The sequence below is a fragment of the Vombatus ursinus genome, unplaced genomic scaffold (assembly GCF_900497805.2).
Source record: "Vombatus ursinus unplaced genomic scaffold, bare-nosed wombat genome assembly UNPS02014777.1, whole genome shotgun sequence".
In the NCBI taxonomy this organism is placed as follows: domain Eukaryota; kingdom Metazoa; phylum Chordata; class Mammalia; order Diprotodontia; family Vombatidae; genus Vombatus; species Vombatus ursinus.
In genome coordinates this window covers 1,230,234-1,243,225 of record NW_020954555.1, presented here as the reverse complement: position 1 = coordinate 1,243,225, position 12,992 = coordinate 1,230,234, and the positions used below count along the sequence as shown (strand labels likewise).

Here is a 12,992-nt window from a genome sequence, read left to right as displayed (position 1 = left end):
TGTTCTAAGGGCCCTCCTAGCTCTGATATTCTGTGTTCTAAGAGCCCTCCTAGCTCTGATATTCTGTGTTCTAAGGGTCCTCCCAGCCCTGATACCTGTGTCCTAAGGGCCCACCCAGCTCTGACATTCTGTGTTCCAAGGGCCCTCTCAGTCCTGACATCCTGTGTTCTAAAGGCCCTCTCAGCCCTGACATCCTGTGTTCTAAAGGCCCTCCTAGGTCTGACACTTCTCTTTGCAGGGTTCTCTAACTGTAGAATCCAGTGTCTCGATAGTTCATATTTAAATACAGCTTTTCCTCTGTTTTGTCATGTGACTCCACTGACAATCCCATGAGGTAGGCAGTATAAGCATTATTATCCCCATTTTACAGAGGAATAAATGAAAGCTCTGGTTAAACAACCTTCCTGAGGTCCCTAAGGCAGCATCAGAGCCAGCCCCTGGGCCTGTCCCCGCCACGCTGGGCTGCCTCTCTTTCTTAGCCAAGGCCAGGGCTTGTAGAAGGGTCCAGGACAGGCTCACCAGGGGTTCCTCCGGATGCCTGGCTCTCAGCTCCACCAGCTCCAAGACGGCCAGCTGATCCAGCAAGTTGTCAGGGCTGAAGCTCAGAATGGCGTCACAGATGCTCAGAATGTTGTCACCCTGGCGAGGCGTAAGGGAGACGTGGAGAAAGGGAAAAGTGGAGAGATGAAGGTGTCTGGTCAGACCCCTGCAGCCCTCCCCTCTCCTCCCTGCACCACCCCTTCCCTCCCATCCCCACAATACTCACAAGCCTCAGGATCTGGGCCTCCTTTTTCGCCACTGGGCAGTCCTAAAAGAAGAGACAGGAGGCCCGGGTGGACTCCCAAACTGAACAGGGGGACCTGACTAGTCTTTGGATGAGAAATTTCTTCCCCATCTCTCCAGAAAGGGTGACCACAGATGAGACCACTGCCCCTCTTAAAACCAGGTGAACACCAAGGATCAGTCAGTACTCCCTTCTCTAACTCCAATCCGGCCTCTTTCTTCTTGCCTTGACCTGGGGTCCCTACATCATGCCTGCAGACAAGATTCTCCCCTGTATTCTGCAGGGGACCCATACTCCGCCCTAGATAGATAGGTGTCTAAAGGTATAGTACCCCCATTCTCAGAGGGTCACACTGGCCGGTTCTCTCTTCTCCCTGCCCTCAGCTCATTCCAGCTATTCTTGGACCTAACTCTATGACCTGCCAAACACCATATCCAAATGCCAAATCCCTCCCCCACGTCCCAAAAGGGGCTATTCGGGTCACACTCACAGCTCCCTCCTCCCTCTCCCCCAATCCACTGCCTGGCCCAAATACATGAAAGTCAAGGTCAGAAAAGCAGAAGGTGGCATATCTGGGTCCCTGGAGGGAGGGCTTAATGGGAGAGGGTGGTAAAGACCAGGGGATTCCATTCTCATCCGAATTCCAGATCTCTCCTCAAATCCTGGGATGACACATCTATTCCCCTCCAGTACCTCAAGCCTGCGGTTGTCCTCAAGTGGCCAGTCACCCCTCCCTGGGCTTTCTGGCCCCCACCCCCAATCCCTGTCTGATTCACAGGTTATAAAAAGCATTGCTAGGATCTAATTCCTCCTGCCCCACCCCCTAGGCTGAGCTCAGTACCACCTCTAGTCTCAGGCTTGGGGTAGGGGTGGAGGGTCACTCACCTTCTGCAGGACCTGGGCCAGCTCTCTGCACAAATCCCCAATCTCCTGGCAGGCGGAGAAGTCATTGATTTGAGAAAAAAGGTACCTGGGAGCCAGGGAATGAGAAGACAGCTGAGCCCCAGGGTTGGGGGTCAGAGTGTTATGAGGCAAAGGACCTCACATCCCTCCTTGGTAGAGGCTGAAATTCTAGGCATCATGTCTCCCCAGTTAGGCATCAGGGAGGTCCAGGGTCTGCCCAAGTCACACTTAGTCTCACAGCCCGAATCTCTTGTCTTCCTTCTCTCCCCAGGCAAATCTTTCTCTACCCCCTGTGCCCAGCTGCTAGAGGCAGGGGGGAGAGAATGGAAAGAAGGACTGGAAATCAAGAGGCTGATGTTTCAAGTCTTGGTTCTGCTGCCAATTCACTGGATAACCTTGGGGAAGCCATTTAACTTCCAGAAGCCTCAGTTTTCTCAGCTGCAAAATGGGGCCGATGATCTCTATTTCATCTAATCTTTCTGAGGATTGCACAAAGTGTGGAACCGGTAAGAAGGCTCTTTGCAAACTGTCACAGTGTTAAGCAAACACAAGGGGTTATTACTGAGAATATTAAGAATAATTGACCAGCCATATTACCTGTTGAGCCAGCAGAGGAGGGCCCAAGCTGCTTGGACCAGCTCGATAGCTCCAGTGAGTAGTTCTGGGGCGGGTTCCCCACTGGCCCCAAGGCAGCCTGGGACAAGACTGCACAACTTGTGGGTAAGGGTCTGCAGCTGCTCTGTTAACTTCCGGAGATTTTCAGTCTCTAGCCCAGAGCTCTGTGGCCAGTGAGAGGAACACAAGGGGTCACTCCCATGTTCCCCTGTACCAGGCCCTCCCAATGGGAAAAGTGGATTAAGAAGGGGAGGCCTTGGTCTGTGTAACTGTGGGCAGTTAGATGGCCCAGTGGATAGAAGACAGGTCAGGAAGACCTGAGTTCAAATTTGGCCTCAGACACTTACTAGCTGCGTGACCTTGGGCATGTCACTTAACCTGTTTGCCTTAATCCAGGGGAGATGGGAATGGCAAACCGCTCCAGTATCTATGCCAAGAAAACTCCATGGACAGTAGTGGCGTGCTATGGTCTATGGGGTCACAAAGAGTCAGACGAGACTGAGCAACAACAAACTTTGGGCATGTCCCTTAACCTCTGGGCCTCCGTTTCCTCATCTGTAAAATGAGAGGATTGAACTTAGTGACTTCCAAGGTCCCTTCCAACTCTAAGTCCTATGAACCCAGGCCCCAGCCCCAGCAAACAAGGCTGTGGAAAGAACAAGGCTCCAGGACCCTGGCCCGTCTGAAGATTTGGATTCTAGGCTCGGTTCTGCCACACATCCTCTGGCCTTTATAACCCTGGTGAAGGGCCCTCCAGGAGGTGTGGACTCAATGTCCCCAGTACCTACTCACCAGAGTCCGGAGTTGTTCCACTCCATCTAGGATGAGTTCCTGATGGCCAATATGCCAGACCCCCAGGGCCTCCAGGCTCTGAGGACAGAGCTGAAGCAGATCACTCCCCACCAGGGCCCACTCCTCAAAGGGGTACTCTTGTACCAGGTCATCCAGGCCTAGAGGGGTAGAGATCCAGAACGGCACAAGGTAACAGGACCTCCCCCACCTCCTCTTCTTGCGACCTCTCCACCTTTACCTCTACCATCACTAGCTCCCACATCTGAGCCCCACGCCCACTCTCCAGCTATGCTTCCAAACGGACTGGGAAGTGCCCTCAGTCTCTTTCATCAGCCCTTGACAGGCCTCAAGAGACCTTGGGTAAGCCCAGCTTTCACGGTATATGGGCAAAAAGGCATCCGGATGGGCAGTGGCCAGGGTTAGGTTTGGGAGTCAGGAATGCCAGAGTTCAAATCCTAAGGCAGACACTTACTAGCTAGGAGACACTAGGCAAGTCACTTAGCTTCTCAACCTGTTTCCTCATTTGTAAAATAGGGTGATAACAGCACTATCTCCTAAGTTTGTTATGAGGATCAAATGAGATAATAATTGTCAATTGCTTAGTGTGGCACACAGTAGATGCTAAATAAATAATTATTAATTATTATTATTGTTGTTGTGATGATCAAATGAGATAACACAGATGGTGTTTTGCAAACCTTAAAGCATTATGTAAACGCTAATAGTCATTATTATTTTAAAATCCTTCCCTTACTCAACTTGGGACAAGAGAAAATTTGACCAGGAAGCACCCTGGAATAAAGAGAAAGATCTGATGTAGGAGAAAGGAGTCTTGTCCCTGCCCCACCCCCATCACAAGAGCTTCCTCTTTATTCCTCCCCCACCCCCCATTTACCTTGTAAATATTTCCTAAATACCTACTTGTGGTTATCATTATTATTCTTATTATTACTATTATGGAAGCTAAGTGGCATGGTGGACAGAGCACTGAGTCTGGAGTCAAAAAGACTCATCTTCCTGAGTTCAAATCCAACCTCAGACACTTACTAGCTGTGTGACCCTGGGCAAGTCACTTAACCCTATTTGCCTCAGTTTTCTTATCTGTAAAATGGGCTGGAGAAGAAAATGGCAAACCACTCCAGTATCTTTGTCAAGAACACCCCAAATAGGGTCATGAAGAGTCAGACACAACTGAAAATGATCAAACACATTTGTGGTCATATTGTTTCCCCCCCACAGCACAGTGTCTAGCACACAGTAGGGGCCTTGTAAATTCTTATTAAAGGGTCACTTGAAATGAATACTAAGATACAAAGCTCACAGCAGTCAAAAGTTTACCAAGATGTCAGTCCGTTAGCTGTCTCTGACCTCCCCTTCTAGAGGGGTACAAAGGATGGAGCTGATTGTTAAATTTTCAATGTGAGCATCTAGACTTCAGCAAAAGCTACAAATCAGGTTTTGATTTTTTTTTATTGTTTATGTTAAACTTTATTATGTATTATTCAATTATTCTATTATTTTTATCATCTAGACAATAGAGAAAATGTTAATATTATTAAAATATATTGTTCAAATATATATAATATAAATACATAAAATACAATATTGTTAAAATGTTATATAACATAAATATATTATTATTAAAATGTTAAATTTTATGGCACATCCCAAACACTTGCTTTTTTGGACAGCCAGTTCTTTAAACATTTACCAGCACAACCCTGGAAGAAGAGATTTTCTTTTAGGTTGTAGCTTAGGCCGTGACTGCTGGGGAAATCCAGGAATCCCAGAGCCTTGGGAGGGAATGATAACAGCTACATCACAGAAATGAGCCTCATTCTCCCTTAAGGAATCTGAGGCAAATTATGCAGTAAAAAAAAAACAAAAAAAACCCTTCTGGAAAGGGCTGTGCGGTTGAGTTACCAGCTTTCCCCTTTAGTCCCCAGGCTGTTTTTCTGCAGAGCCCCATGGAAAACATAATGTGGGACTACTTGCTACATCTCCCTCTTAATGGGGCTGGGGGACCAGTGCTCCTGGGTTCTTCACACAACAAGCTAAACCTCCTTACTGCCCCCCACACACAAATACACATACACACACAAACTCTGAAATCTACTGTAAATGGCTCTCCCTGAACTATGAGCTCCAGATTTTCTACTAACTTGCTGAGTGACCTTATATAACTTGCTTCTCCTCTCTGGGTCTCAATTTCCTTCTCCATAAATGCAAAGGTTAGATGAGATCAGGGATTTTTAACCTTTTTTGGGGGGGGGATGTCATGAACTTCTTGGGCAGAATGGTGAAGCCTATGAACCCCTTCTCAGAGCAATGGGTTTTTTAAAACAGGCATATAAAGGAAACCAAATGTAGTGAAATCTAGCTATCAAAATATCTAAAAACACACATACACACAAATTCACAGACCCCACGTTAATCATCTCTGGATTAGAAAGTTCACATGAACCGATGGGTCATCCAGTCGAACCTTCTCATTTTGCAGATGTGGAAACTGAGGCTCAGGGAGGTTAAGTGACTACCTTCACAGATAGTAAATGGAAGGAAGAAGCATTTATATAACAACTGCCCCATGCCAGGCAACCCTACAAGGCAGGTGCTATTCTCATTTTACAGTTGAGGAAACTGAGGCAAAATGACCTGGCCTGGGTCACTTAGCTAGTAATGTGTCTGAGGCTGGATTTGAACTCATGTCTTCCTGACTCCAGCCTTAAAGCTCTATCCACTGAATCCCCAGCTCGATGCCTTTAAGATAACGTGATGCCATCATCAGTTGAGGTAGTGCTCTTCCCACAGTTTCTAAAGTTTTTCTAGCACTAAAAATAAAATAAAATAAAATTCTATGTCTCTCTTAGATTCACCTTCTCAGCTGAGTCCCTGTTGCCATCTGTTTTTCCACCTCCCCCACTTGTCTCCCGGGGGCTCCCTTCCCCTCTAACCCTCTTCAGCCTCTCCAGGATGGTGCCAGCACTGCTGCTGAATGAGACCACACACGAGAAGGGGAAGAGCAACGACTGGCGTTCTTGTGTGGCTGCAGGCAAGACAGTTCTTCTGTCTACGGTTTGCTCCTCTGTAAAATGCCAGGGTTGGCCTAGGCAATCTGTAATTTCCTTTCTGGCTCCAAATTTATGAGCCTGTGACCACTAAGCCTGCATAAATGCTGTTTCTCTGGCCCTTCCCAAAACCTGTTCCTGGTTCTCCTCCTCCAGGAAGCCTCTCCTGATTCACCCTACCTGGTTTCTGCTCTCTACTTCCTCCCCTCTCTTCCCAGCACTGGTTTCTAGAACTTTCTACAATTGGGAGTTATATTTGTTGGTCTTTGTCCTAAGTGTACCTTTATCTTTTCAGACTGGAGGCTCCCTGAGGGCAGGATCTCTCCTACAGACCAGTCCAGGGGTTCTTAATCTGGGGTCCATGAACTTGTTCATCTTTTAACAATATTTTGATAATTCTATTTCGATATAAATTGTTTCCCTTGTAATCCTATGCATTTAAAACCATGACTCTGAGAAGGGGTACAACCTGGCTTCTGATGAAGGGTCCGTGACAAAAAAAGGTACCCTGCTCTAGAAACTTTTCCTCTAACCCTAATAATAGCAGTCACTAATAGCTAACAGCATTTTTATAGTGCATTAAAGTCTCCTAAGCACTTTCCAAATATTATCTCATTTTTGTCCTCACACACATTAACCCTGGGAGGTGGCTGCTATTATTTATTGCCATTGTATAGTTGAGGAAACTGAGGCAGACTTGCTAGGAGGCACACAACTAGTATCCAAGGTCACATTTGAACTTGGATCTTTCAGAGTCCGGCCCAAAGTGAGTGTTGTCAAAGATGATGTGGGCAAATTGCCTGCTCCTTCTCCCACAGGCTGTGAGCTAGTCCCCTCCTCCCTTCTCATTCTCTCCAACTGAGAAATGGGTCTAATGATAGCCTCCTTCAGATCCCTAGTAGCCTTTTGAAGATGAAGGAGATATGATTATATCTATATATTATATAGGCTATGATTATAGCTTAGCTTCCTTCCCCAAGCCTTCAGTTCCTTAGGCTGTAAACCCTGGGAGGGTGGGCAATAAGGAGAGTGTAGGATTGTTTGAATTCTGGGAAGCTTTAACCTGCTACATGGCCCTGGGGGTGTCACTTAGCCAATCAAAATGTCAACAGCACTGATTAAGCACCTATAAGCTGCTAAATGTCTCTGCCTGCCGGGAGTTTATGTTCCCCTGGGATGGACCACAAGAACACATGTAAATAAATATGTACAGAATAGATACAAGGTACATTTCAGGCAGGGCTATTAACAGTTGTGGGGGATCAGGAAAGGCCTGCCATAGGAGGGGGCCTTGGAACTAAGTTTTGACGGAAATGAGGCAGAGATGAAGGTGTAGTGCTAAGCTCTCAGAGCCTCAGTTTCCTCATCGGCAGAAAAGGGCACAAAAATACCTACACTGCCCATCTCACAGGGTGGTCGTGAGGGAAGGAATCGCAAACCTTATATCGATCTAGAAATGAATTATTTTAGAAGAATGTTTTGCTGTTCTTTAAGACAGCAAGGGGGGGGGGGGGTGGGCCTGCCGTTCAGAAAGTGGAAGGACCCCAGGAAGAAGTCACTGCGTCCATTCCCGGCCTCCGAAGAGGGATAAAGACGCTCTTCTGCCTCCATCGCTCACACCTCGGGTGACCCCTTCTTCCCAAGGGGGCTTGGGGCTCAGGGTCCCGGAACTCACAACTTCAAGACTTCCCACCTTTGGGACATCTGGGAGGGCAGGCACCCTCCCCTGGCGTCAGTGTCGGGCCAGTGTAGACCAAGAGCCACCCCCACCCCTCACCCCCAACTCCCAACTCCCCTCTCCCCTATCCTCCCTCCCCCCCTCCCAAGACGCAGGCCGATGTAGACCCCACCTTCCAGCCCAGGGCATTTCGCCCCTACGCACCTCTCAGCCAGGCCACCACCGACCCAGGACCCCAGGATGCCACCACCGGCTCCATAGTGAATCCCGGACCTTCCCTCCCGGAAAATTTCCGTCCCTGAAACCCAGAGTCGTCTCTCGGGTTCGGGACGGGCGGGGCTGGGCCGGGGGCGGAGCCTGCCACATACCTGCGCCCACGTGGCTCGGGCCAGGTGAACATCCTGGCACACCTATTGGCCCGGCCGCTTTGCCAGTCAGCCCGGAGAGCCCGGCCCCTCCTCAGCCCCACCCCACTCCTAACTCTAGCCTCGGGGGGCGGACGCTGCTGGGGTGAGACTCTAGGGGCGCTCGAGTTCGAGTTCGTCCTGGACTTGCTGAGCCTTTGGACTCCCGACCGGACCGCTCCGGCTCCACATGTGTCCCGCTTCCCTTCGTGGGCTGCTGCTCCCTGGAAGAGTGGGGGTGGGGCGCAGAGTAGGGGTCACTGACACACAAGGAAAACTCCTTCAGGTTACAAAACCCTTTACGGCCATCATATGATCTCACACTAACCCTAAGACGGAGGAAATTGAAGGTCCGAAAAGAAAAAGGGTTTGGCCCAGGGGCTTAGAGCCAGTTAAGTAGCCTAGCCGGGGGTGGCTGTAGCAGGCAGGTGCTGACCACTACCTGGGGCTGCCCATGAGGCGACACAACTCCTAAACACGCCACATCACACTGAGACCTGACCAGACCAAATCTGGAACCAGGGCCCAGAGGGTGTGTGAGTGCCACAGGGCTGGGAGAGGGATCCCAGCTTATCCCTCCCCCAAACCAGCCAGCCCCAGCCCCCTGAAGTCAATCGGGGTCAAGAGCTCAATTAATCAAGCCACAAGCATCTCCTGAATGCCTGCTATGTGGCAGGCCAGAGGAGGTGGTGACTGGAGAGCTGGCTTTGGAATCAGAAAGACCAGTATTAGAGTGTCACCTCTGACACCCACAGGCTGTGTGACACTGTGAAGTCACAACCACTCAGGATCACCAGGCAATTAAGACCTGTAAAATGCAAAGAAAATGGGGCTCTGCATAAATTCCTCACTTCTAGGTAGCTCCCCTCATGGTCCCCAAACCACAGAAACCATGACTAAAATGAAAAGTCCCTTACATTCTACCAAGACAGAGATTCTTAACCTGGGGCTCTGTGAAATTAAAAAAAAAAATTGTTAAGTGCATTTCAGAATAACTGGTTTCCTGTGTAATCCTGGGGAATACAGTTTATGCTTTTAAACAAATTCTGGTTCTCCAGGATGCCAAAGAGAGCTCCATGACTCACAAAAAGGCTAAGATTCCTTGGGTAGGGTGATGTACAACCAACATGGGCCCCAGAGAAGTAAATACCAGATATTGGTACCATGGGATGAGTCCTGAGCTCTTGGGTTCAAATCATACTGGCTTCTGACATCCTGTGTGTCCTCTCTGGGCCTCATCTACACACAAGGGGTGGGGGGTTGGCCTTGATGGCTTCGGAGAGGGCTTCCAGGTATCTGAATTCCATATACAAAATATGAGGGGGACTAAAAACTATTTTTCAAAGAGTGGGCATTTGAACTGAGCCTTAAAAGAGCCAAGTTTTTCAAAAGCTCCTGCTGTTGCCTCCCCTGGCACGGGGGGACATGGGTGGTGTGTAAAGATACATCTCCATCGAATGGACCAAAAACAAAGAGCATTTGGATTGTTGCTTAATCCAGGTGAAGGAAGGAAAGAGTGTTAAGCCAGCAGTCAGAAGATATGGGCCATATCTAGTCCTACCTCAGGCCCCTGGCAAATTAAGCTGCCTCTGGGGGCCCCAGTTTCCTCCTTCACAGAATGGGCATGTTTCTGTAGCTGCTAAAGCACAGGATGAGTGTTTGAAGCAGCTTTCTAACCCTAAAAGCACAACAGAAATGGGACTGTAACCTCACCCTGGACGGAAAAGGGAATTTCCTCTGCTCTCCAAAGCTACTGCTGCTCTGTAGTTACCAACCTAGTCAGGAATTCAATTCAATATTAATTAAGGGAGAGGGGCTGTGATAGAAGGAAGACCATGGTTTGCAGTCAGGGGACCTGAATTGCCCTGGGCAAGGAACTCCCCTTCTACAGGCTTATTTCCTCTTCTATAAAATGAGGTTGAATTAAACAAATCCAAAGGTCAGACAACAAGCATTCACTATGTGCCAGGAACTGTGCTAAATGCTGGAGTTATAAAGAAAGGTGAAAAATTAAAAAAAAACAACTATCCTCACAATGCTAGCTTTTAAGTAGCTTGCATTCTAATGAAGGAGACAACATACATATGGAATGGATGGAATGTAATCTGAAACGGTATAGCATAGCAGCTAGTGGAACCAGGAAAGGGCTCTGAGAGGTGAGATATGGGCTGAGTCTTGATGGATGCCAGAAAAACCAAGAGGTAGAGGTGAGGGGGCAGAAGATACCAGGTATGGGGAAGGGGGGCACAGTCAATGCAAAGGCCAAGGGGTGGGAGATGGCGTAGTGTTCAAGAGCTGCAACTAGGCCCCTGGTTTGTAGTGGAGGGAGAAGGGGAAGATTAAGGTGTAAGAAATCTGAGAAGGTAGGAATGGACCACGTTATAGAGCTTTGTATTTGGTTCTAGAAGTAATAGGGAGCCACTGCAGTTCATTGGTAGGGTAGGGTTCTAACATGGTCAGACCTTTGCTTTAGAAAAATGTTGGGTGATGAGGAGAGAATGGATTGGAGTGGGAGCGAGAGTCAATTTGAAGTCTATTGCAGGAGTCCAAGGAGTGGTGCTGAGGGCCTGGACTCAGGCTATGGTCGTGGCCATATGAGTGGAGAGGAGGGCGTGTATTCAAGGGATATATTTGGTGACTGACTGGTGAGGACTAGAGAATAATACAAATTTCTGACTGGGAGAATGGTGGTGCCTACAATATCGATAGGGGAATTTAGAAGGGGGGAAGGTTTATGGGGAAAGACGATGAACAATTTTGGACTCGTTGAGTTTGAGCTGCTCGTGGGACATCCCGTGTGAGATACTCAAGAGGGGATTGGTGACTAGCTCCTCAGAGAGACAAGAGCTGTGTATAAATCTGGAAATCGGCTCGATAAAGATAGTAACCCAAGGGAACTAAGGAACTCACCAAGAGTATGGAGTGAAAAGAGGACTCAGGACAGAGCCTCGGGGGACAGCCACGGTTAGAGGGCGTGATGGGAATGAGGAACCAGCAAAGGACACTGAGGAGCTGTTGGACATATAGAACCAGGAGAGAGCCGTGTCACGAAAACCTAGAGGAGACAGCGTCCAGAAGGAGGTCATCACCAGTATCAAAGGCAGCAGTAGAGAGGTGAAGATGGACAAAGGAGTGAGAAAAGGTCGTTCCATGTGGCAAGATTACTGGTAAATTTGGAGTAAGCATTTTCAGTTGCAGGTTCGGTGAGGTCGGAAGCCAGACTGCAGATTTAGAATGGGAGGAGAGGAAGTGAAGGATCTGATTAGACATGGCCTTCTCAAGGAGTAGAGGGGACAAAGAAATACAGGCTAGACAGCAGAGAGGGTCTACGTCGTACACAGATAGTGTCAAAGGTGGGATTTGAACCTGGGCCCTGTCTCCAAATCCTGTGCTTCCTTCCACTGCCAGCTGCCTCCACCCAAATAAGGTTCAGGACGCCAGTCCAGCAGGATCAGGGACCTCTCCCACCCCTACCCTGGATGAAGCGTACCCTGCTGGTGAGAGGCCTCCTTCCTCCTTGTATCCAGGTGCCCGCCTCCATGGCAGGAAGTGGGGTGGGCACAAAGGCCTGATTCCAGCCTGATGCTGATGTCTCTTGACAGCTGCCGCCCGGGCTGGCCCGGTAAGGGGAGGGGACCCGATTTAAAGGACCCACTGCTGTCCCAGCTGCCAGTGAGTTGTGGGCGGGCAGCTGAAGGTGAGCATCCTCTCCGGGCACTTTTGGGTTGGGGGGAGATGAAAGCTTTTCTGGCATGGGATTTAGGGGTACAGAGGAGGGTTTGGGGACTGGAAGATACAGAGCTGAGCACCCAGTAACAAAAAGGAAGCGGGGAAGATTGTGTGCGCGTACATGTTGGCGGGTGGGTGCTGTGTGAAGGGACAGAGCAAGAATGTAGCCCTAAGCTTTCCTGCCCCCCTCCCCCGACCCAATTTCTATTTATTGGCATGGTTTTCATTCCCCTCTTGCACTCACCAGACGGCCACCAAGAAGACAAAGCCACCCCCCCTGCCCCCCAGCCCTAGGCCAATCATGCGCTTTGGACGGCTGACCCCCGGCTATTTTCGGATGCTAGAGGTAACTCCCCCCCTCCCCATCCCATAACATACCAGGCTCCCTTCTCCTCTACCCCCAACCCCGCCATAGTAGGAGCCAGCCAGGCACGTTGCATGCCGCCTGAGCAGCTGGGCCCCGCATGTTAGCCCTGCAGCATTGATGCGAGAGAGCATCGGGATGGAATGTCCCTGGGAGGGAGGGCTTCCTGAGCCTGAGGAAGAAGGGGTGGGGTTACTGACATCTCCCACCCCTCCCCTCCCAACCTCCCTGGTCTGGATCCTTAAGGCCAAAGGGAACACCCTGGGATCTTGACGGGCTCCCTGGCTGTCTCTCCCTTCCCAACGATGCTCCCTTTCTACCCCATTACCCAGATGCAAGTGTCTGGGGAGCTGAAGGCAGAGCCCCGGAACAAACTGGTGGGTGCCCTGGCCACACTGCTGGCTGTGTTCGGCCTGGGTCTCTCCTTCTACAGTGTCCGACAGCTGGTGGATCAAGGGAAGTCCCCGAAGACCCCGTGACAGGACAGCAAGCCCCTGAAAGTCTGGGGGGCAGCATCTATCTCACTCAATATCCAGAGGAAGAACTCTTCCCATCTCTACCAACCCCCTCCTCCCTACCCCATCAGATGGTGGCCCCAGCAGGCTGGGAGGCCAAGGGGAAGAGGATGGGGTACAGGGAGCATCCATGCCTACCT

The 12,992-nt window shown here is 49.7% G+C and overlaps 1 protein-coding gene across 1 annotated transcript in view; it reads right to left on the bottom strand.

Annotated features, from left to right (window-relative positions):
* Window positions 1-8,171, bottom strand: part of CNKSR1 (connector enhancer of kinase suppressor of Ras 1) — a 15,971-nt gene extending 7,800 nt beyond the window's left edge. The window contains exons 1-6 of the mRNA XM_027864872.1: window positions 8,045-8,171; window positions 3,095-3,252; window positions 2,285-2,466; window positions 1,670-1,754; window positions 767-808; window positions 401-639 (exon numbers count right to left, since the gene is read on the bottom strand). Coding sequence (XP_027720673.1) covers window positions 401-639; window positions 767-808; window positions 1,670-1,754; window positions 2,285-2,466; window positions 3,095-3,252; window positions 8,045-8,099 — 761 coding nt within the window. The 5' untranslated portion in view covers window positions 8,100-8,171. The remainder of the gene's footprint in view (window positions 1-400; window positions 640-766; window positions 809-1,669; window positions 1,755-2,284; window positions 2,467-3,094; window positions 3,253-8,044) is intronic.
* Window positions 8,172-12,992: the final 4,821 nt, after the last annotated feature.